This window comes from Mirounga angustirostris, unplaced genomic scaffold (genome assembly GCF_029215605.1).
Source record: "Mirounga angustirostris isolate CCGP_5_RB_7025 unplaced genomic scaffold, mMirAng1.0.hap1 SCAF_7, whole genome shotgun sequence".
Lineage (NCBI taxonomy): Eukaryota > Metazoa > Chordata > Mammalia > Carnivora > Phocidae > Mirounga > Mirounga angustirostris.
The window spans coordinates 80,385,249-80,409,252 of NW_026991715.1; the positions used below are offsets into that span (position 1 = coordinate 80,385,249).

The 24,004-nt window shown below is 37.9% G+C and overlaps 2 protein-coding genes across 25 annotated transcripts in view; one reads left to right on the plus strand and one right to left on the minus strand.

Annotated features, from left to right (window-relative positions):
- Positions 1 to 24,004, plus strand: part of PAM (peptidylglycine alpha-amidating monooxygenase) — a 283,678-nt gene that overhangs the window by 255,577 nt on the left and 4,097 nt on the right. For 9 of the 18 annotated variants that reach the window (XM_064596425.1, XM_064596426.1, XM_064596427.1 and 6 more), the window contains 8 exons: positions 5,007 to 5,123; positions 7,125 to 7,197; positions 8,158 to 8,368; positions 8,765 to 8,965; positions 10,917 to 11,032; positions 16,081 to 16,180; positions 18,227 to 18,280; positions 23,264 to 23,467. In XM_064596425.1, the coding sequence (XP_064452495.1) occupies positions 5,007 to 5,123; positions 7,125 to 7,197; positions 8,158 to 8,368; positions 8,765 to 8,965; positions 10,917 to 11,032; positions 16,081 to 16,180; positions 18,227 to 18,280; positions 23,264 to 23,467 (1,076 nt within the window). The remainder of the gene's footprint in view (positions 1 to 5,006; positions 5,124 to 7,124; positions 7,198 to 8,157; positions 8,369 to 8,764; positions 8,966 to 10,916; positions 11,033 to 16,080; positions 16,181 to 18,226; positions 18,281 to 23,263; positions 23,468 to 24,004) is intronic. The other 9 variants (XM_064596429.1, XM_064596430.1, XM_064596431.1 and 6 more) reach the window with 1 other exon arrangement.
- The window catches only part of GIN1 (gypsy retrotransposon integrase 1), an 85,131-nt gene that overhangs the window by 6,189 nt on the left and 54,938 nt on the right, over positions 1 to 24,004 (minus strand). For 2 of the 7 annotated variants that reach the window (XM_064596436.1, XM_064596433.1), the window contains exon 12: positions 2,852 to 2,930. The exons of the other annotated variants lie outside the window; for them this stretch is intronic. The gene's annotated coding sequence lies outside the window, so the exon portion shown is untranslated. The remainder of the gene's footprint in view (positions 1 to 2,851; positions 2,931 to 24,004) is intronic. 7 annotated transcript variants of the gene reach the window in all.

The window sequence follows — 24,004 nt, forward strand, 5'->3', positions numbered from 1 at the left end:
AAGATTTGAATAGTTGAGTGGCTGACTTAGCAAGTTTTGTTCTTGGAGATGTGGTCTTCTGGGAATCTTCTCCTATTTGCACCCCCCACCCCCAAACAGCTCACAAGACATCTCTTCATCAGTGCCTTATGGAATCTTGCTGAGATCTGTTGTTGCAGAAATCTCTCTGCATCCTGACTTATAGAAAAATCAGTTTAAGATTAGCCTCACTAGTTTTCTGGAGTCTCAGTTATCTGCTTGAGGTTCTGCTTTTACATCTGCAAATTCTTTTATACCTTAAGAATTTAGTGAGCCTAGAAAACGGAACTCAAAGTGACTGAATGGTACCTTAGAACCTTCATATCTGAGAGAAAATCATGAGGAGTTCTACAGAAAGAATGTTTCCATGTCCTAGCATTTTCTCTCACATTGCCATTTGCCACTTAAGCCATTTGCTTCCAGTGTTATGTCACTTTCTCTAGTTCTTCATTATGTGACTATTCTCCCATCTCTTCTGCATACACACGTGAAATTTGATAACTGGCAGGGAAATTCTCCATTCCAGTGAGGTCAGTCCTAGTAAGAGAAAACCATATATATATATATATATGGTTTTTGTTTGTTTGTTTTTTAAAGACAGGAGACCTGGGTTTGAATCTTGGTTACCATTTCCTAGCTCTGAGACCTGCATGAAGATGTTTGCACTCCCTTACCCTCAGTTCCCTAGTCCAAAAAAATGAGGGCTTTGTTAAGTGCCTTATTCTGTTGAGTAACAAAAAGCACTTTGTCAAGCACCTGGTCCTCGGTGGCTTTACTGACCCAACAAAGCCCAGTGCCATAATATCTAGTTCTTTGTTCTTTTCATCCCTATTTGTGATGTCTCCAGTTCTAGGTCCATCAGGGCACTAAAGTCATATTGGTTTTTTTGTCTTTTACCTCTTTTCCTCCTCACAGGGATTTTTTGCAATGTGTTTATTTTCAGAAGTAAGTGTTTTTAACATAATATTTAAGTACATTCCATTTAAAGTCTCTGGCCTTTGTATGGTAGATCTCTGCTTCGCTAATATTGAGGGGACCTTTCCACTTATTTTCTCACTTGAAAACTTACAGTTCTAACAGATGGTTAGAGGGGGTGGGCGGTGAGGGGGGGATGGGTGAAATAGGTGAAGGGGGCTTAAGAGTACACTTACCATGATGAGCACTGAGGAATGTTCAGAAGTGTTAAATCGCTATATTGTACCCCTGCAATGAATATAACGCTGTGTGGTAACTACCCAGGAATTAAAATTAAAAAATAAAGTAAAAGCAAAAGAAAACCTATGGTTCTTTCTCCAGTTTCTTAATTTATATAATTACATTATATTCTACTTCTCAGTTGCTGTTATTTACTTTGCATTCCCGTAATTTTGATTGATGGCACAGAAGTTTATTTTCTCCTTACTCTTGTTTCTTTTCTGCGTGAATATAGCAAAACATTTCTTCTCAGCCTTATCGAAACTGTTTGATTAGCTGCTAATGTGCAAAATCATTGACAGGGAATTCAAACTGCTAAAATAAAGAACTGATGAATTCCGGCCCATAGGCCACAGTTCAGTGTCTTTGGCTGAGTGCTTTTTCAGAGAAGCAAACAAAAATCAGCAGTGCTGCAGGCACTGGGTGAAATTTGCAGGGTATTATTATAGCCCGTAAAAAGTTAGATGTGGTTGAAATGAAGACCGCTCTGCAGCATATAATGTGGGGTGGCTGCTTGAGATCACTAAAGCAGCAGCTAGCCACAGCAACGGTGTAGCCCGCCCTGGGATCTGACGTCCAGTCATGAACCGTTCAAGGGTTACCTTTCTTTGAATTGCAGGAGTTTTTAAACTCCTTTATTTGGCGGATTTAGTGTGTGTGTGTGATTTTTCCCGCTTAAGAAAAAATACCAATTTCTTTTGTTACTTGCCCTGTGTCACTGCCAAGGGCCAGTAGCCAGTTGCACGAAGGCCCCGCTATCCCAAATGAAAAGGATTAGGACTGATCAGCTAAGCTCTGGCATGCTCCAGTTTTCTCAGGATCTACATTAGGTACTACTGCCACCGTGCAATGCCACTCTTACTAGCTATCAGTAGTGGGTCAGAACACTATCAATATATCAAGTGTATAGCACGTGGTAAGAATTACGAGGATTTGGTTGGGGCGCCTGGGTGGCTCAGTCGGTTAAGCGACTGCCTTCGGCTCAGGTCATGATGCTGGAGTCCCGGGATCAAGTCCCGCATCGGGCTCCCTGCTTGGCGGGGAGTCTGCTTCTCCCTCTGACCCTCCTCCCTCTCATGCTCTCTGTCTCTCATTCTCTCTCTCGCAAATAAATAAATAAAATTAAAAAAAAAAAAAGAATTATGAGGATTTGGTAACAGTCCATATTACTAACTCCCAAGTGAGGGTGAAGTAGAGAAGTAATATACTACTATGTTCCATATCCAAGCAAATAAACTGCAAGAATAAAAGAAAATTTTAGGAAATACAGAAGAGAAAAGGAAATCTAAATATGATCGGTGGATGTTTAGCAATATCAATAAATATCCTGGTTATGATGTTGTACTATAGTTGTGCCAAATGCTACCTTTGAGAAACCTCTCTGTATTGTTTCTTGCAACTGCATGTGAATCCACAATTATCTCAAAATTTCAAAGAAAGAGGAAACAGATTTTAACTCCTTACAGGGAAAGTACAACTCACATTATCTAGATTGCCATTGTGCCATTATAAACACTGCAATGTTCTTGGAGAATGAGGAATATAACATAAGCCTGAAAACAGAAAATAGCCGAGGAGACTATTACACATGAATGTGAACCTTCTAGCATACAATGAGTCTTAGACATGCAGCACTTACGTTATCCGGTATCACAGACGCGTTGGCAAAAAAGCGAACGTTGGTGGTTGAACCCAGGGTCATTGTTTTCTAGAAGAATCTATATGATGTTTTTTAGTAAGAAATTCATATTGAAAATAGAGTTTCAGATATAGGATAAACTCTTTTTGGTTTTCATAGTTTTAAAGAGTTATGTCATAGTCACTCTTTATCAGTCTCCCATGATTTAATAAGACCTTGTATACTCTTACATTGGTTCTAATAAAATTTCACATTTCCATTTAATAATGATCCCATGAATATCTTCTGAAATCTGCTTTGCTAGTGATGTTACTTCTGTTTCATAAACTCAGGTACTTTTTTTTTTCCCTAGGGACTGCTGTGTGGTTTTTAACTACACATATAATAGCATTATGTGAACAGTATTACTTAAGTTTTAGGTTGACAATGCTGAATCAATATTTTGTTTTCAATTGAATGCATCATTAATAAGAACTACTTCAGGGACTTATTGTTCTTTCATGAAAAATATTCCCAGAAGACTGTAACAGTCAAGAAGCTCAAATAATTGTGTGATGTGTATTTTTAATGGCAAGAGAATGTAATTTTGAATTTTTTATTCTTCTACTGGGACCCTGCATAAGTTCCACAAGAATCACAACCATCCAATCAATAGGTAGGAGACAGATTTGATCATTCTTTTGCCTTTCCAAATTGCAAATATTATCTCCATAAATATTTAATATTACTCAGATTCTTCTTTTGCTTATACAGTTGAACTACAAAACTACAAAACTTCTTTTGCTTATACAGTATAGTTTTTTGAACGGCTTTGTCAATTCTATAAAGGAAATTCTGTTACAGAAATATTCATTGATCATCCATTGACTTTGGCAAAATATAAATATATTATGTATATTTTTATATAGACACACACATGCGTATGACTCAACTATGTGCTGATCCAGTTCTCTGGTTTTTTTGTTTTTGTTTTTGTTTGTTTTTTTTGACAGAGAGATAACGAGAGCAGGAACACAAGAGGGGGAGTGGGAAAGGGAGAAGCAGGCTTTGTGCTGAGCAGAGAGCCCTATGCAGGGCTCGATCCCAGGACCCTGGGATCATGACCTGGAGCCGAAGGCAGACGCTTAATGACTGAGCCATCCAGGCGCCCAAGTTCTCTGTTTTTTAAAATATAAATTGGTCTCTTGGTGTTCTGTGTATTTATCTCTCCGTTACATAAGATTAGGTTACAAGATTTTGTCTTTGTCACGTATCCCAAATAATTTCCTAAACAGGAATCGAAATAAGTACAGTATCTGTGATAATTGTCAACTTAGGGAAATATATTACTAGCAACTCATATAGAAATATAAATGGAAAAAATATACATTAACATGTATGTTCATAATATTTTATAGCCTGGGAGATACAGAGTTAAAAACAGCACTTGTCATATTAGTTTTAGTTTTTATATTATTATATAGTTGCCCATTTTGTACTTATAGAATATTTGTTTTATGGAAGTCTTATGTTTCTAAGCATATTCTTGTTTCAAGAATCAATTATGTTTTATATTTTTAAAATATTTTGAGCATTAGATCCTCTATCCTTGTAATATGTATCTGCATGTTATACCTATGACAGATACAGTAGCAAACATACTTTTGATCACTACCCCTTCTGCTGTCATTTATACTTTCCTTATTACAGTGTAAGTTAAAATAAATTATGATTTCTTTTGTAGTTTGAAAGAAAATAGCTATTAAAATATTTTGCGGAGCTTTAAAAAAAAATGGTTAAGCGTTCTTGGTAGTATTTCTTAAACTCTCATGTGAATATGAATCACGTGGGGATCTTGTGAAAGGACAGATTTCAGATTTGGTGGGTGTGAGACCTTGCATCTCCGGACAGTTCGCTCCACTGACCACTCTGAGCAGCACGGTTCTAGGGGCCGATGGTATATATGTAACTACCATTATATACATACTGGTATATATATGTATATGTATATATACATAGATGGAATCAAAGAGAAATGTGAAGGACAACAAAGTTTAAGCTCTTCTCTTGATTCTGTATTTTGAACCTCAAGTGAATGATCTGCATTTCTCAAGTTCATTGCCATTTCTCATTGGCTTATTTTCCATTCTAATGCCTTTTTTTTTTTCTTTTTCAGCTCTTTTGATAGCATGTTTGTTTACCAGCAAAGAGGACTCGGGCCAATTGAAGAAGACACTATTCTTGTCATAGATCCAAATAATGCTGCAGTACTCCAGTCCAGTGGAAAAAATCTGTGAGTGAAATTATTTCTGTGGTTATTAAGGCTTGTTTGTTAAAGTGTGGCACTGGCTCTGGTCTCGGAAAGGGTGTATCGTACGGTGGCTGGTGAAAAGGCGCAGCTTACGAAAGCAGGAGACTAATCGGGCCATCCCATCTTCCATTTTCTAAATAGGTGGTTCTAAACCCTGACTGAAATTAGAATCACCTGGGAAGCTTCAAAAAACCAGATTGAGATTTCGGCTGGGATGGGACCCAGGCGTCAAAAGCTAATTTTAAAGCTCCCAGGTGATTCTAATCAGTACTCAAACTTCATAGCACCATTGATACTCATGACTAATGAAGTGAATTGCTGATCAGCATGGATCTGAAGATTAAAAAAATTTTTTTTCAGCATTAAAGTCACATAACCAAAATCATCAAGTAATCAACATTAAGAAAAAAGGCTTCTTTCTTGCTATCTCAAAGTGAAAACGAAACAAATGTCATTTTTAGTTTTCCTTAGCATGCATAGGTAATTTGGCTTTGAAAGACTTATTATTTGGTCTTATTCCTAGATGACATTTGGCAGCCAAAAAAAATATTGGCTGATATTCATGGTCATTGAAGGGAAGGGGACCTGCTTACAGAGTGTCCTCAACCATTTCAACCTGGCAGCTTCAGGAACTACACCCTGCTCCATCTGCTTAGGCACAGGAAAAGCCAGGGAGCCATCCATTCTGAGCGCAGCTGCTTATGAGGATGGTAATAATTAGGGTTGTTTTTTTTTTTTTATAGGATTCTAAGATGGCGAGTCAGGGGCCAAATCCTAATAGCAGCTCTACCACTTAGTGGGTTTGAGCCTGTCCCCCTGGTGCTGTACCCATGAATCAGAAGCATTCTCTTTCCAGAAAGGAATCAGAGGAAGGCGGAGAAATGGCTGCCAAATGAACCTGGCCAGCAGTGGGGTGTCTGTGTTGAAAGCAAGTCATAACCCTCACAGTCAGTCACCAAAACACAGATCTAGTTCAGTTCATTAGTCAAGCTCACGGTGTTACGGTCTTGGCTCATGAAAAAAAAAGTCTGTGGTGTCACCACCATGGTTAAGGCTAGAAGCTGACAAACAGCTTGTGGTTTGTCAGATGTCATTTGACCACAACCACATTAAGATATTGCCCATGTGTTTGTTAATTCTAAGTTCCTTAAGCCTGTGAGCCTCTGTCTACATTAGTTTCCAGTTAGTTCTCTTACCCAGATTATCCCAGTTGATTTGTTAAAGAGATTAACCTTCTCCAGTGATTATCCAGCACACCACTTCACTTTGCTTCGATGAGCTTGTATGCTGGAAGGTGTTTTCTTTGGGTTTTACTGTCTTTAGGAGGCACTCTTAAAGCTTTCGAGTCCTATATTTAATATTTTCTATTAACACAGCTTACATTACCTCGAAGCATGTTTAAACTATTCAAACTATATAAATCCATTTATATTTTTCTAGACAATTTGCTTTATACAATTTCTAAAATGTTAATATTTATGATCTTTGAACTTGTTTTTAAATTGATATTATTTGGGTTGTTTAATATACCATACTTTGTGATAAATACTTGTAATTGATTGTAGGCTTCATTTATGCATTTTTCAAAGATTAAATAAATACCACTCAAGGTATGTCAAAAGGAGGGGTGGGGGGATGGGGTAATGGGGTGATGGGCATTAAGGAGGGCACATGATGTAATGAGCACTGGGTGTTATACGCAACTGATGAATTATTAAACTCTACATCTGAAACTAATGATGTACTATATGTTGGCTAATTGAATTTGAATTAAAAGAATGTACTTTAAAAAAAGACATGTCAAAGGAGGTTTCTATTTTAACAGGTATTTTCATTTAATTTATGTTGGGCTTTAGTAATGCAGGTACATGTTTATCAATTCATAAATTTTTATTACCTTTACAGATTAATTAGCAAAAAAATTCTTCTCGTGTATGCTTTGGGAGTAATTATATAATTAAGACCATTGCTTTTATTTTGCAGATTTTATTTGCCCCATGGCTTGAGTGTAGATAAAGATGGAAATTACTGGGTCACAGACGTGGCTCTGCATCAGGTGAGCTTCCATTTGGCAGGGATTCAAATAGAACTTAATGGAGTTACGCTTTTGAAATGCTCTAGAGCTGTCTGGGTCTTTTTCTGTCACACAGGAAGTTGATAACAAGAAAATGGAACTGCCACATCTGAAATGTTTCCTTTAGAACTCAGGGCTAGGAAAAGCTAATATGTAAATAATCAAGTCACCCTTCTATGTTGGGCTGGCAGGAAGCTTAGGGCCAGATGTGAGCCTTCACTGTAACAACTGTATGGGCCTCCCCACACTTCTTGGCTCTCCACATTTGCTTTTCTTTTCTGTGTTCCCAGGGCTTAGTTCTGTTTTATCACTTGTGTTGTTGTTTTTTCCTTAAACCACTTTAATCTTCTATAAATCCAGACAAGATCTTCAGGAACATCCATGTTTATATTTAAAACATCACATTTTTGTTGTTTTTAAAGGAAGTTCTATTTCCATCACAGAATAGACATAAGGCCTTCCTCTCAAAAGATGAGCTTTAATATCCATTTTATGAAAAGGTGGCAAAGAAGTATGAAAACTAGGAGAAAAAAAAACAACCTGGAACTCAGAAGACATAACTATAAGAGTCTTCAAACACCATCTCAGTAAACAGTTATTGCTCATGTATTACCTGGAGAGCACTGTACTATTAGCCGAGGAGAGACAAAAAAAGTGTGACGTGGGGGGAACAAGACACCCGTTCACTACTAGTCTCCATTCACCGACAATTACCTGGATGACCTTGAGCAGATCACTTAATCTCTAAGGGCCTCCCTTAAGAATGTAGGAATCAGACCAGATGATTTTTAGAGTACTATCCAGTTCTACCAAGTATCTTCTGCTAAATAAACCTCTGGGAGCTTCCACTCTAATTGCCTGTGAAAGTGGTCTAGGTCAGGCAGGGGTGTACCCATAATAACCATGCAGAGTGGGTAAGACTTTTGTTCCTTCTTTAAAAAGGTGTTCAAACTGGATCCAAACAGTAAAGGCGGCCCTCTGTTAATCCTGGGAAGGAGCATGCAACCAGGCAGTGACCAGAATCACTTTTGTCAACCCACTGATGTCGCTGTAGACCCAGACACTGGAACCATCTACGTATCAGACGGTTACTGCAACAGTCGGATTGTGCAGTTTTCACCAACTGGAGAGTTCATCACACAGTGGGGAGAAGGTACTCAATCTGACTCTTGATCTCTGTCATTCTTAGCCAGTTACACTAGGAACTAGCGACTGGGTGTAATTGTCGGATGTAATTGTCCCCTGCAGTGGGAAAAACAGGACCTCCATATGCATCCAGTTGGCAATTTTCTTACACACACACACAGTCTTGTGAGAGGAAAGAAGAATGCTTCAACACAAAAACTTTGTCCAAATAGGGAGAAAATCCATAATGTGTTTGTGGGCAAGAGATATTATAAACTTATAAACTGCTTTACCTTATTTTTCCCCTGGTCCCCCAGATATTTAATGGTTTACTACCATGGACTTGGAAACATTAGAAAACGTTAAAGTCAGAATTTGGGTGATTTTACAAATTGTGTATCTGAGGTTTTTCTTTGTTCTGTAGAGTCTTCTAGGAGCAATCCTAAACCAGGCCAGTTCAGTGTTCCTCACAGCTTGGCTCTTGTGCCTCATCTGGGCCAATTATGCGTGGCAGACAGGGAAAATGGTCGAATCCAGTGTTTTAAAACTGACACCAAAGAATTTGTGCGAGAGATTAAGCATGCATCATTTGGAAGAAATGTATTTGCAATTTCATATATACCAGGTACTTCATCTTTATTATTTGTGTTTTGTCATGCTATACTCTATCCTTACAAATTATTTCTCTTAATATGCTTTTTTTATGAATTATTTTTCTTATTAAGGGATTGAAGATGCTTCATAGATCAGATCTTGAACTATTTTAAAACTGTTAGTGCCTTGTAGATCATTTTCAACTCATGTGACCCTGTTCTTTATACAGAAATAAGAAAGCACTCAAACTTAACTCTTTGTAATGGATTCAAAAATTGTTCTCAAATATGGATTTTCATTTTTCCTTAATTGGGATCATTTGCTCTAGTTATTAAGTGATTAATATTGTATCTTTACACATCATCAACAGATGGTGTGTGATAAAATCAGTACAGTATTCAAAATACTTCTGCTTCAGATTTTTTTAAAAAGCAGTGGCCAAGTTTTTTTTTTTTTTTTAAGGTAAAGATGTAAAGTAAGTGAGGCTTACTTAATGGCTTAAATGCCAAGATAAATGACCAATAAAATCCAGAATTTTTTTTCTCCTTTTCAAAATAGATTTTCTGGACTTGAAGAAAATCAGAAAAATAATATAAATTTATAAAATAAGCTCCAGTTGATTCATATTACAAAATAACTTGCTTATGATTTCTTTAAATCATGAATACTGAACAACTAAAAATATATTTCTAAAATGTCTATATAATTTTTACAATATATTTCATAAATATATGTGTACCTCTATTAAAGTAGCATTAACTATTTGTAGTCATCGCTATTATGTTTACATTTCTTATACTATTAAAGTTGCACATGCCTGCTCTCTTCCCAAGCATGCCCCAATGTATTTAGGAAATGGAGTAAAGAGACTCAGGTGACCAGATTAAGGAGCAAGTTTGGCTTCCACAAGGAACAAGTAACAAAATAATAAAAGACTCTCATTAATGTCAGTGAAAAATTCTCATGTTCGTTTTTACTTCATACGTTAAAGAATAAATTCGGCAAGACCATCCACTTAATAAGGAGGGTGGTCAAGTTCATGGTGACTAAAAATAAATCAAATAGGAGAAAAACACTAAGACTATGAGAGAAAATCTGGTTAAAAATAGAATATAAGCAAAGACGAAGTGTATTATAATTGGAATTCCCTCTGCAGTATTGCACAATAATAACTGATGCTGATATGTTGATTTTTTTCTTAGTATGATATGCTAAAGAACCTTTTCCTGAAATCCTTTAAAAAAAAGATGAAAAGATCTTAGCAGTTCAGTGCGATGTATATTTTATTGTGTTTTAATTCTTTAAAACATAATATTCAATCATCTGAAGTGTTTAACCCAAACATCACGGTTTCTATTATTTTGTATAAGCACTACTACATTAAGAAATATAACTTTGCTATACAAAGTATTCATGGAATTAATATTAAAAAAGATGGTCTAATTTTTTTAATTAGGAAAAAATAAGTCTTTGATAATCTGAAGTGCGCATCTCACATTTTCAGACTTCAGTGTTTAAACTCAGATTATTATGTTTCTACCGTAACTTCACTTGCTGCCTTTGTGTATTTTTCTCTTGATTCTCCTCGTAGCGATAGCATATAGTACTTATTTTTTAAAAGATCTGATATCCCACAGTGACTGACTTAAAGGTTATCACTAGGATGTCTGTGATAACCATATGTCTCTGTATCTATATCACTACCTGTGTATTCCTGATTTCTACCGGCTTCCTAAGTGGAAAAGGCCTTGCAGTTCCTGGTTTTCCTATTATAAGGAGGTTAGTGCCTTAACTAACTTGTTTGCCCCTGTTCTTATTATTCAAGATAAATTTGCTTAGTATTTTATTTTCTACTTTTGTTTTCAATTGAAGGGACTAGGCTGACCACCTGAAGTCAATTGTTTGTGTAATGTACATGCATATATTTGAAGGCCAGTCTCCTCCGTATTTTAAAGAAAGGTTAACTGGAAGTATTGTCACAGGTTTGCTCTTTGCGGTGAATGGGAAGCCTTTCTTCGGGGACCAAGAACCTGTACAGGGATTTGTGATGAACTTTTCCAGTGGGGAAATTATAGATGTCTTCAAGCCAGTGCGCAAGGTATTCACATACATTGCCTAGGTATCCGTTGTCGTGAGAATAAACTAAGATACAAATCTTGGCATTCAGTTTGTACCTGAATGATTTTTAAAAACTTTAAGGAGATGTGATAACTTTCTTAACTATGTTTTTAGGAGTTTCCTATTACTATGTTTTGTTTAGAATAAATATCCTTGTCTGTTCTTAGATCAGTTTCTTCAGATGCAAAGTAACACTGTATGCATTTCTAAGGTTCTGAGTAGACTTTGCACACCAGAGCAGGTTGAAATTCACTGTAGTTAAAATACCAAAAAAATAAGTCTTTTCCTGCTTTCGCCCAAGTAGAGAGGATACCACAGTATGTTAAATTGTACTTTTGTAGTTCTCTTAGATCCAACAGAAATCTTGTTTGCTTTTTGTATGCTGCGTTGAGCAACAAGACTTGAAAATAGCACTTTCTGGAACTTATTCAAGTCCTCAAGGCTTGGTTTAGGACAGAGACTAAAGGCTAATTGTGACTTCACAAATGGTTTACCACTGCTTATTCTAATAGTGCTTTTTACACACACCCTGACTGGTTCGCCATGCCCGTCGCCCTTCCGTCTCTTCCGTGTACCCTCTCTGCAATCTGACCGGGCTGCCAGAATGATCAGAATGCTCACATACACTGCCTGCATATGCCTGTGGCTGATTTTAGAATATTCAGCCTGCTACAGTGCTGCAAATGAGAGTTATTTTTTCCAAAACATGTAAAGATATATTGGCTTTACTTGGATCAAAGTGCAACTATCATGAAGCACTGGACAAACTCTATCTCCATACTCATAACAGTATTCTTTAAAATAACAAATTTGCTATATTAAAAAAAAAAACCTTCAAAATGCCTCAATATTTGAGAAATTTGTCTGTTAGAATACTGACAGCTAGGCTGGGATTGATCAGAATTCATTCTAGAGATATTTATTAAGTTTCTGCCCCATGTCAGGCACCATGCTAGATTCTGAGGATATGATGGTGAACAGAACAGAACAGAGCCTACACAGCCTCGTCCTCAAATGGAGTTTTAGCAAAAGTTACAGCATCTGAACTGAACCAAGCTGAGTCTGAACGAAAGATTGCAGTACAAATTCCCTTTTTCTTCGTGTTTCTGTTCATACACAACAAATAGGACTTTTCACACTATCTCACCTGAAAAGCAGTGAAGAATCAAATATCTATAGCCCTTCAGAAATTCATTACATTGATAATATATATTTTACTTCAGTAGTGTTTCAGATCCTTACTGATTATCCGATCTTCATTATTTTGCCCCTCTGAGTTTTAACTTCCTCGTATCTATTGATACAGTGAGAGATTTAACTTTCTTTTATGTCTTCACTTTGTATTAGTGTGGTGTTTGCTTTGATTTTTCTTTTAATAATAATATACTCTGTCAACCAAGGACATTAACTTTCTTTTTTTTTTTTTAAAGATTTTATTTATTTATTTGAGAGAGAGAGAACACATGAGAGGGGATAGGGGCAGAGGACAAAGCAGACTCCCTGCCGAGCAGGGAGCCTGTTGCGGGACTCGATCCCGGGACTCCAGGATCATGACCTGAGCTGAAGGCAGTCGCTTAACCAACTGAGCCACCCAGGCGCCCAGGACATTAACTTTCAATTCAAATATGCATCGAGAAAGCAAAACTGTTTGCTACATAAGAAACTAAATTCTAAATGAGCCTTATTCTCATAAAAACCTTATTCTCATATGAACAGCCATGAAATGAAAACCTCAGAAAGCATTATGCCTAAACATTAGCATTCACCAGACATTCAACAGTGAATAAGTCACAATATGTAAGTCAGTACAGCAAACTTAAAAAGAGAGCCTAACTCTGAGGTGAAATTTGCTTTTCCTTTCAATAAACAAGAACTGATATTACACCAAAATCTAGAAATTTGTTCTGTGTTGATTCAGTAAACGAAAATCAGTTTATGAATCTCTCACAATTGCCATTTAATTACATTATCATCACAAAGATTAAATTGGTTTGAAGGAACTCATATGGTATATTGACTCCTATGTAAGAAGAGATTCTTCCTTCAAATCAAAAGTCAAGTTTTACATAATGTGTCTGCAGCTCTGTGTGTGCCTGTCCACCACTTACTTCCTTGTGTACTTCAGTTCTCCTTCTTCTATTACATTCTTCAGAAAAGTTTGTGCCTGAACATATGAGCTCCATTTTTATGTCTATGCAAGGAGGCTGAGACAGTAGGACAATAAAAAGGATGGTTCTGTCAAGTGGTATCAAAAAGGTATGAGGGCAAAAGATACACAGTTACTTCCCACTTTCTTCTCCCCATAATCACAAGAAAGACTATGATCCCTAACATCCATCTGCTTGCATACACACCCTTCAGGCTTGCATTTTTTTTGTCTTTTTTCTTTTGCAAGGCAGTTCATATGGAAGGGAATGATCCCTGCCACTCCATACCAAAAAGAAAAGAAAAAAACAGCCCAGATTTATGTTGTTTCTCCAGCCTTAACAATGGAGATTAAAATTTACAATATTTGGGGCTCCTCGGTGGCTCAGATGGCTAAGCGTCTGCCTTCGGCTCAGGTCATGATCCCAGGATCCTGGATGGAGCCCCACATCAGGCTCCTGGCTCAGCGGGGAGCCTGCTTCTCCCTCTCCTTCTGCCTCTGCCTCTCCCCCTGCTCATACTCTCTCTCTCTCTCTCTGTATCTCTGTGTCTCAAGTGAATAAATAAAAAATAAATAAATATAAAATTTACAATATTTGACAGTATTCGAGCTCAAAGTTTCACATAAGGGAAATTATTTATCCAAAGCTACCTAGTAAGTAGCACACCTGGATCTTATATGCAAGTCTTTAGACCCTAGAATGTGTTTAACCTTTTAATCCCCTGAGGTGCACATTGGTACACCACAGGATGCATTAAACTACAACATAACTTGGTACAACTTCTTAGAGAACTATTTGACTTAATGTTAAGTTTAAACATGATGTGGTGTTAAAGCAAACATAATTATGATTCTGAGAACACAAATCCCTTATGAATTTTTAAGACAAAATATAAGATTTTGAGAGCAGGTTGCCCTGGGCAATGTCACCAGATGCCCCAGGAGGATGCTGTCATTCTCTCTCTTGTCAGTTTGACTTTGTTAGGGAGGGGTACTTCAACAGAAGAGAGAAGAAACCTCAGAAGAATTTACAAAGCCTGAATTGGAAGATCTTTAAATTCATTCAACTCTGAGATCCTCAAGCTTAATCCTAAAGCTTAACAATGCGATTTTCTGTTTCAAATGACACAAAGGAGTAGAAAAGTTCATTAAAAAGATTACAGTTGAATCCTTCTGATTGCAGTAGGAATAGAGGTCCCAAAGTCCTATCCACTGTCCTCCTCCTGAGCCCCCTAATGGCCACAGAGTATTTCCAACAGAACCCTTGGCTCCCTGGATCCGTTTGAGGACCACAGATAGAGGTTTATTGTTATTGTAGCCTTGAATCGATGACATATTGTGATTTATTTAAAGCAAAATCCTTAGCCAATGAATAGTTCACACATTTCCCCCCTCACCTTTGTTCTATTAGATTATTTTTCCTATCAGAAAATATGAAGCACTTTACAAGCATATGTTTTGCAAAGCAGTTTCTAAGAACATATTTTGGTATAGAAGAGGAACTGCCTATAATTGGCAAGCCTGTTCCCACCTATTAGCTGAACCCAAAATAAAGATGAACATTTAATGACTGGCTTGTGAGAGCAACAAGGCAACATTTTGATTTCTGGCTTTCTGTTCTTCTCATGCACGTTTGTCACAGCTCATTTGATAGTATGAAGGAATGAGCCTCCTTGGCATGGCTGTCTCATTTTTCTTTTCAATGTGACAAACTGTTGATGACTTTCCAAGCATAATAGTATCTGCACAGCGGGTATTCTGCCCCGCCTGAAGTGAGCTAAGAACAGTAGTTTGCCTCGTTAGCGCCCTTTGTACCGGCGCGGGCAGATGCCACCTGAGAGGACCAGAGTCGGGATGTGCTCCTGTTCGTACGCACTGGTCATCTTTTTTGAGAACTGTATACTAAGACGGGCCTCCTAGCCTCAACAGTGAAAAAACATCATCCATGTCCTGCCAACTGGTGGCCAAGTGGCACTTTTGAAAGCTTCAGTTGCCAGACAGAAATGGCAACAGCACAACATTTTAAGGCTGCTTTTCTAGGAACTAGTTTGGTGGCCACGAGGAAGTCACAGAAAGTACCCCCCTATCTCTTATGTGCTCGTGACTGAGAGGGCTGTGATTTGAAATGGAAATATGGCAGGAAGAAAGACATATTGAGACACTGAATATCTAAAGTAGGTAAAAAAAAATAAAAAAGTAAAGCCCAGGACGTACTTGGAGGTAACACTCTATTTGTTTCCCTTTGCTGACTGAAAATACTGCAAGCCTGGGCAGTAACAATCCCCACGCTGCTGCCTCTCTCCTGAAATGCACTTCAGAAATAGTCTGAAGGCCCTGAGTCTTGGAAGTGACTCTTCTCATCAGAAACGTATAAATAGTTTTTCAGGAAGCGTATAGGATGGGAAGTATTATTATTATTGTTATTGTTATTCCCCTCAATGAATAATAATAAAAATCAATACTTGGTCTTTTTTTTACTTGTGTAGATTAAAACAGGCAAATGTGATAGTGATTGAAAGAAAAAAGAAACATGAAAGCAAAAAAAGAAATAAATAGGTAGATAATGGAACACCGAGTAAGCAAAACTGGAAAACAATAATCTTATAGATGTTCAATTTTAAAAGACTTGAAAGTCAGTGGTGAGGGTCCCTTTGCATTTTCCAGTGGCTTGAGTCAGTGCCTACTGAGTGAGTGAATGCCTCTTCTTGGCCTAGAGCTGCTTGGATGGAATTATAGTCTGGTTGGTTTGATTAATAGGCTTATTGCTTTGTTGTGTGCTTTGCTTTGTTTTCCTGCCTTTCCCTGAAGAATTCAAGGAGAGGCTCACCACCACCGCACTCCCCCCCGCCCCCGCCCCGCCCTGTGTGTTCTTCTTTCGGCAGCACTTTGACATGCCTCACGATATTGCTGCGTCTGGAGACGGGACCGTCTACGTGGGAGACGCTCACACCAACGCTGTCTGGAAGTTCACCTTGACTGAAAGTACGGTGTTGACAGTGTTCCTGTCCATATCTTCCCTCAGCTTTATTGCCTCAAAGCATGTGAAAAAAAATTTGCATTTCCTTCTCTTTTTACTGATAGGAGTAGGAAATCAAAATAGAATTGGCGGTTGTTAAAAGACCTGTTCGGTTTCATTTCAGGGATTAAATTAATATTTAAAAAGTAGAGAGAAACAGCTTTTTTTTTTTTCCTGGCAGTTATCCCCTTGTTTCCACAGATACTCCACAGGAAATTCTTGATGCCTGGAGTAATGTCTGTTACATTGAAAGCTCAGTGTTAATTCCAGCTTAGTTCCAGAGGGACATGACGGCTTTGGCCAAACAGGGGGGCTGACTGGCTTCCACACTGCTATCACTTCCCGTGTGGCTCTTCAGCTCGCAGGGGCTGCTGAGCATCAAGGAGCTCCAGCCTCCATGTCAGACACAGATTACCCCAAGCAGGAAGCACCCTGAGTTTTTCCCTTTAGGCTGCAGCTTGTTCAAAATACCGAGCTGTTATTTCATGTAACTCAAAAGTATGTCTGGGGACAGAAGAGCTTCTCTGTTGGGACCAAGCCAGCTAGTTTGGGGATTTTCTAATTGCAATGTGGACATTATTTCTAATTCTTGAAAAGTATACTAACCTAACTTCTGATATCATACTAAGAAACATAAGCTTTCTAGATTCAAGCATAATAAATGCATTTAATAGGCCACAAAACCCAAGGTTCAGAGATGCTTTTAAAATATGGCAGGGTCCAAACCATAGGAGAAGATGGAGGTAAGGAAAGGAATGGTAAATTTGAGGTATCAGGAGCTACAACAGGCAATTTTAGAGAAATAATAAGGACATTTGGAATTGGTGAAGATAAATGCTAATTATAATAAGGAAAAGCAAAAATTACAGCAAGGAAAAAATGTAACTTATAACAAAAGTAAAATCAGGAGTCCAAAAACTTTAATCAGATACCATACAGATCTTGGAGCCCAAGTAAATTTGATCTTCAGAATTGTCCTTTGAGTAGCTTTTGCCATTTTGTAATAAGGACCCAGTTAAGGTTAAGTGCACAGAAGTGTGCATGGCCTATTCCACTCCATCAATAGCTTTCCATTCCCCTCGCAAGTGTAGTCTCCCACCACCTACCTCCTCAAAGAGGAACCAGAGGGTATAGGCAGACAGGAAAGCAAAGAGAGAGATGGATAATTCCCAATTCCAGGACTAAACCCAGGCTTTTAAGAATAAAAAAAAAAAAAAAAAAAAAAAGAATGAATACCTTTCAGGCTAGAAAAGACCTCAGAAATCTAGACTGCACCTTCATTTTATCGGTAGCAACATGATACTTAAACTCATTCAGATTCTGGTGTAAGGCTCTTGATACCATCCTAGTAGCCTGTACTCAACTCAATCTCTATGCATATCCAAGTCCCCGGGGGAGGGCTCTCATGACACACATGGCCAGACCCCACTCCAAGATCTATAGAAAGGAGTGGGGTGATAATATGTGCATTTTGGAAAGGCTTCCCAAGTGGAGAAGCGCTGCCGTGTAGCATTCAGCTTTGAAAGAGAAGGACCCTGTGTGTAGTCCATATTGCACCTGAATAATAAATCTCCTTTTGGAACAGTAAGACTGCCATCAGAAGCTACACAAATGTCTCGTGTATTTGCATTCTAGTATTTAACTAGTCAAACCTATTTAGGTGAGTTAGAAGACTGGTGATAAAACGTGGCAGAATTAGTCATCAGTCTAGATGTCCACATGAAAACAGAACCACTTGATGTTTCAGAAATAATACATTATGAACTCCACAAGGAAAATCTCATTTTAAATATGAAGAGTTTAGAAATATTTCAGCTTTTGCTAGGAAATTGTATGCAGGACTCATGGGTCTGGCACCTAATTAGTGGTTTGTCTTAAACTCTTCCGTAATATGATAGTGCATTTGATGAATTGAAGAAATATTTTCCACTGAGTAAAATTAATGTCAAAATTAAGTTTTCAAGGTTTTTTGGAGTTTCTGATTTTCTTTTTCCTTTGCTGTGTTGTTACAGAAATGGAACATCGATCAGTTAAAAAGGCTGGCATTGAGGTCCAAGAAACCAAAGGTTGGTCTCTTATGACTCTGAAACCCAAGCTATTTATGCTGAATTCTTTTATGGCTCTTGATTGCACTTGAAAAATGATCAGACTAAAAATATAATATAATCTGGTAAATTATCCATAACTTCTCCTATGTACTGAGCTTTTAAACCTACATGTTGCCACGGTTTCCTCTGATAAATGGAGTGGTAGTAATGAGCTCAGATTCACTGATTTCAGGTGATAGAAAGTGATTCTGTAACAAGTGGGCCAGAGACACTCAGGGAGAAAAAAAGTAAGTCAGTCACTTTTAGAAGTACATTAACCTCAGGCAAGCGGGAAAATACCATCCAGTATATACTGGAAAAGGCCTTCCTTAGTGGGCTCTAGTCTAAATGAGTGAGTTAGTGTGATAGGGGCCTGAAAAGATGAGCTGCTCCCTAAGCGCCAATCTTAGCACCATTTGCCTCCCAACATTTACTGAGGGCCATCCAAATATAAGGCACTATAATGGGCTTAAGGGAAATCAAACTGTGCCTGACTTCAAGAGACTTATAACCTACAAGGAGTGTGTGTGTACGTGTTTGTGTGTGTGTGTGTATGTGTGTGTGTGCATACATATACATATATACAAATAAGTATAGCTTTAGTAAATACTATCAGGAATGGGAAATGGAATTTAGCTACTGGTAAGCAACTACTGGTTTTAGTAGGAATCCCAGTCGAATTATTTTCTCCCTTTCCTAGGATCAGTTTATATTTGTACATGTTCTCCTATCTGCAGGGTTTTGACATGGTCATGTGAAGTTAAGAACTCACTAAAGGTGCTCCTAATGTTTAAGTAGCAAAGTGATTCCATTATTATTGGTTGCTTTACAAATGATTCACCTAGATATTCAGACGTAACCCTAAGCTTACTTGTTTTCCTTTCTCGTGAAAGCAGGTGGAAAGAGATGCAAAGAAGCAAGAACCAAGAGGGAGTTTAGGGGTTTTATGTAGGCAGATAAGAGAATATAGCCGGCTCAAGGTTGAAGGGGTAAGATAATATTATAAAATAAATAAATAGCAATTGTTTGGCATTTGTAGAGATTCAACCCAGGTGACTCTACTAAGTGGCATTCATACCACACCCATATCAAAGAGTTTCTGGTCCTTTATTTTTCTATGATTGTTACATATAGAATTATTGGTGAGTTGTTTGCTCTAGAATAAAGATATTAGTAGTAGTAATAGCTCTCACTTACAGAGCACAAACAATGAGCTGTACAAAAATTACTAAGTTAACTCCTTACACCAACCATGTGATAATTGCCAAACCATTTCTGTTTAAATAAATCCCACCAAAAAAAAAAAAAAAAAAAAAAAAAAAATCCTAGATTATACTGCTTGACTTGTTGAGAACAGCTCAACCACACTCATCTCTTCTTGCCTGGCCAATGAAGGATGAACAAGGCTCTCCCCAGGCCATTTCCTCTTTCCTCAGTGCACATCACTGACTGCATTCGGTCAGAGAACCTCCCAGCCTTGTGGCAGAACACAGAAGTTCAAATAGTAAATGTTATTGAAATATCTCGTCATGACAGTCCCATTTTAATAACTAGGAATACCCAAACACAAATGAGGTTTGTTCTAGTCCTCTTTGAACCGATATGACTCTCATTAAATCTTTCTTTTTTTAAGATTATTTTCTTATTATAGAAAGGAATACAAATCATGCTGAATCCCCAAAAGTTTGTCTTTTATCAAAATCTGGAAGGTTAATTTAAACCACTTCTTACAAAAGAGAGGGAGAAACATCCCAGATTTAGCAGACTTATAAATTTCCAACTTGGAGTAACCTCTGATGACACTTGCCCCCACTGTGAATGGTCACATAACTGTCGAATAATAACAGTGTTTCGGAGCCAGCGTGTTCACAGGGAGTTGCAGGGATAAGAGAACTTGTGATGATCAGAAGCTTAGGAAAGGGGTTTTCAAATAAAGTTGCTAGGGACAAAACAGATATGCCAATGTCCCACCAAAATCATAGCCTTCACTCCTCCCTCCCCAAAATAAAAGATGATGATGGTGAATCAGTCTCAATAAAATAAAAAGAAACTCTCTAGTGCAGTTAGTATCTTAGGCCTTATAGAGAACAACAGATTATAGGGGAAGCACAGTGCATTAAAGAAAAAAAATTGGGAGGGAGGGAGGACAGAGTAATCTCATTGGTGCTATGTGCACTTTCCCTGCTACTTCATAGTGTGCCATCTAAAAGCTTCAGCCTTCAGTTCTGTCTGTAAGGAACTGTAATTGCTGGATTCCTGTATTAAGAATGTCTCTCCTTTACTGTCTGAGTTATTCCAATTCCAGCTGGTCTCTGGACTTCCCTTCTCTCCAGGGAAAAGAAACACACACATGCTTGTATGTGGGAGCTAACACAAGAATGCACCTAGCTTCCCTTTCTAAACTCAGTGCTTTAAAGAAGGAAAAAAACTTCTATACATTGTCTTTTCAATATTATATTTATTTCCAAGTATCTATAAGGATACCAGAAGAACTTGTTTGAAGACATTTTTGTTTTCAATGGAATACAACTGGTATCTTCTATGATAGAAAACATCATATGAGGCACCCCCTACCTTCCAGAAGCCCCAGGTTCTGGCCAGTGGTAGAGCTTCTTCGCTGTTCCTTCATCAGGGGTGTTCCAAATTAAAGAGTTTAATTTTTAATTAAAGAATTTTTAATTAAAGAATTTAGTATAAAGAGTAAAATTGGCAGAATTTTGAATTATTAATGCTTTGAAAGAAATTCCTAGAATCTTAAATCATAACTATTTTTCAGACGTTTTACTCCACTTATAAAGATTCCTGAGAAAGAACACCAATATTGCTTTTTTGTTTGTTTTTTAGATTGGGAAATTTAAATTTTTTACCCTCTTTCTTTAAAATGTAGAGAATCGTTTAAAAATCTAAGCATACTTCAGTGGGTTCCAAAAGTGAGACTGTTCAAGTATTTTTAGTCGATGGCACTCAAAGAACCAGGAGGGGTGTGGAAATCAAGAATTTCTAAAGTGCAGAGTGTGTACCTTAGCAAGTTCATTACCTCATTCTCAGCACACTCTCTGTCAATGCTAAACGATTCCTTTAATCTGTCACCTACTTTCTAGTTCTTGTTTCCTTTTCCTGGAGCCCAGTCCTTGCTGTGCCTTACAGAGGAAACTAGATAGGAGCTGGTACAGCCGTTGTCTTTGGTATAGGTAAACCCCTAATGACAGAAAATGCTACGTGATTACTCTGGTTATAGTCACCTTCATATAGAAACAAATCCCTCTTTCAAGGCAACAAGTTCTTGACTACCAATCTACATCTTTGGTCTATTTTTTAATCCTACCCTCTATTTATTACTATTTTCCTACTTAAATATAGAAGGAGCTTAAATAAAACAGAACAATTTGCGTATCTCTCCCACTGTAATGAAGAAAAAGACACAACAGTTAGTAGGCAGGGAGAGTGAGAATCATACTTACATTCCTCTTGGAAACAGAGCTAGACAGGTTAAATGTGAACCATCTAAATCTACAAGCCAATCCCTTTCCTGCTCTCCTGCTGAAGTTTCAAGAGCCATTCCGGTGGACAAAGAAGAGAAATCATGGCCTCCCCTTAACCATGCCCATTACAGGGAAGGACATGAGGACTGTGAGGCCATCTGTAAAATGGTGATAGTGCTTACTCCTAGGCTTGATGTAACGATCGAATGAGGACATTGCCTGAAACTGTGTGAAGTGCTCAGGAGATAGAATTGAGACGGTGAGGGAAGCTGGCTCAGAACACGGAAGCAAAAAACTGGGACCTGCCATTTGTGTGTATCACAAATTGTGTTTATAGTGTCTTAAGTAATTTGAGAAATGCTTCCTTGGAGAAATGTCCAGCAAGCTGCTAAGCTGTGTCTATACCCATTAAACGTTAACCAAAGATTTTCCTGCCACTTGGTCAAAATTTCCCTGAGGCCATGTGATACACTCTGTATCATAGAGCAGAAGGGCACACCAAAAAACTGACCTTCCAGAAACCTTGTGAGTCTTTTGGCAAATATGTGGTTGAAACTTCTAGCCTTTGCACACTAGGGTTTTTGTACAAGTACACATATGTGCTTCCACAGGGCAAGAACGTCTCAAGGCTCAACCTCATTTTCAAGTCAGTAGTTACTGAAATCCCTGAAGCAGCTTATATGGTTTCATTGTATCAGTTCCCAAAAAGCACATTAGGCCTAATACCTGCCCAGTACTGGTCAATATCAGAGAATTGTTCTATAAGCTATTTTCATCAACAACAATATGATATACAGTGCACCTGTGTACCCTCATGGCTTGCTGGGAACTGTATAAAAGAACCTGAAAAGGTTCTTTTTCCAGTTTGTAATCCTAGAATTAATGTGTGCAACTATGCATGTGATGTACCAATAACTCATTGACCATTAATAAGATTCAAAAACCAAAGATTCAAGGAACCATACTTACTAAGCACCTTCTCTAAGATAAACAGTTTTATGAAGGAGGTGTCTTTTTTATCATGACAGTTCTACAGATGAGGTTACTAAGGCCCAGACCACTTAAGTAACTTGCCCAAAGTTACATAGCTAGTTCTGTAGGAGAACTGGGATTTCAGCCCAGATTCATTTGACTCCAGTATGCACACCAATTCTTTGCCCTGCACCATGCTGCCTGTTAATTTTAACTTTGAAAAAAATGCAAAAGGAGGATATGTTTTTTTATGGAATTATAGCTCAAGAGGGAATAAAGGACAGAATCAAAGAAAACCAATTTAAAGGTACAAAACCACTGGGTGGAAAGTACTAATCACAATAGTAATTGTAGCTTGGTAGATTCAGATATTGAAATGTGAACCCCACATGCACTGACATCAACAAGTTCTTTATAAGCAGTTATTGATTTGCCTGGATAGTGGTGGGCGGGAGGGTTTTGGAATCTTTGAGTCAGTTGAATATTGTGAACTCTTCTTTCCCTGAAGACTCCGAGGCAGTTGTTGAAACCAAAATGGAGAACAAACCCGCCTCCACAGAGTTGCAGAAGATGCAAGAGAAACAGAAACTGATCAAAGAGCCGGGCTTGGGAGTGCCCATTGTTCTCATTACAACCCTTCTGGTTATTCCGATGGTTGTCCTGCTGGCCATTGCCTTATATATTCGGTGGAAAAAATCAAAGGCCTTTGGAGGCAAGTAAAACGAGCCCCTTGAACATGGAACTTACCTTTGAAAGAGTGTTTGGCCTGATTATCCTCAAACTTTTGTCGTGATTTTTTTCAGTGTTTTTTTTAAGTGCTCTCTGCCTTTTTTGGTGTTATTATGTATGTTCCATATATTGTCTATAGTTAGTATCACAGTAGAAAAATATCTGAAGCCTCAGAAATTTGGATAGTTAGATTAAAATATAACTTTTAATACTGCCTTTCAGCAATTGGCGTAAGCCCAGTTCATGTCTCCATATGAAACTGTGTAGATAAGTAGTAGTCAGTATAAATTAGGGTCAGGGTGGAGGAGATTCTTGATGTTAGAAACAGGCCCACTCCTCAAAATATCTCGGTCAGTTATTTGGGACTTATATTTTCCTCTCCTAGTCCTGGCTTTAGCTCCTAGCTACATGACGTTGGGCAAGTTACTTAATCTCCCCAAGCCACAGTTGCCTCATCTATAAAGTGGGGATAAAACACTCATGAGGTTGTGTGAGGATTAAATGAAATAATAAACATAAA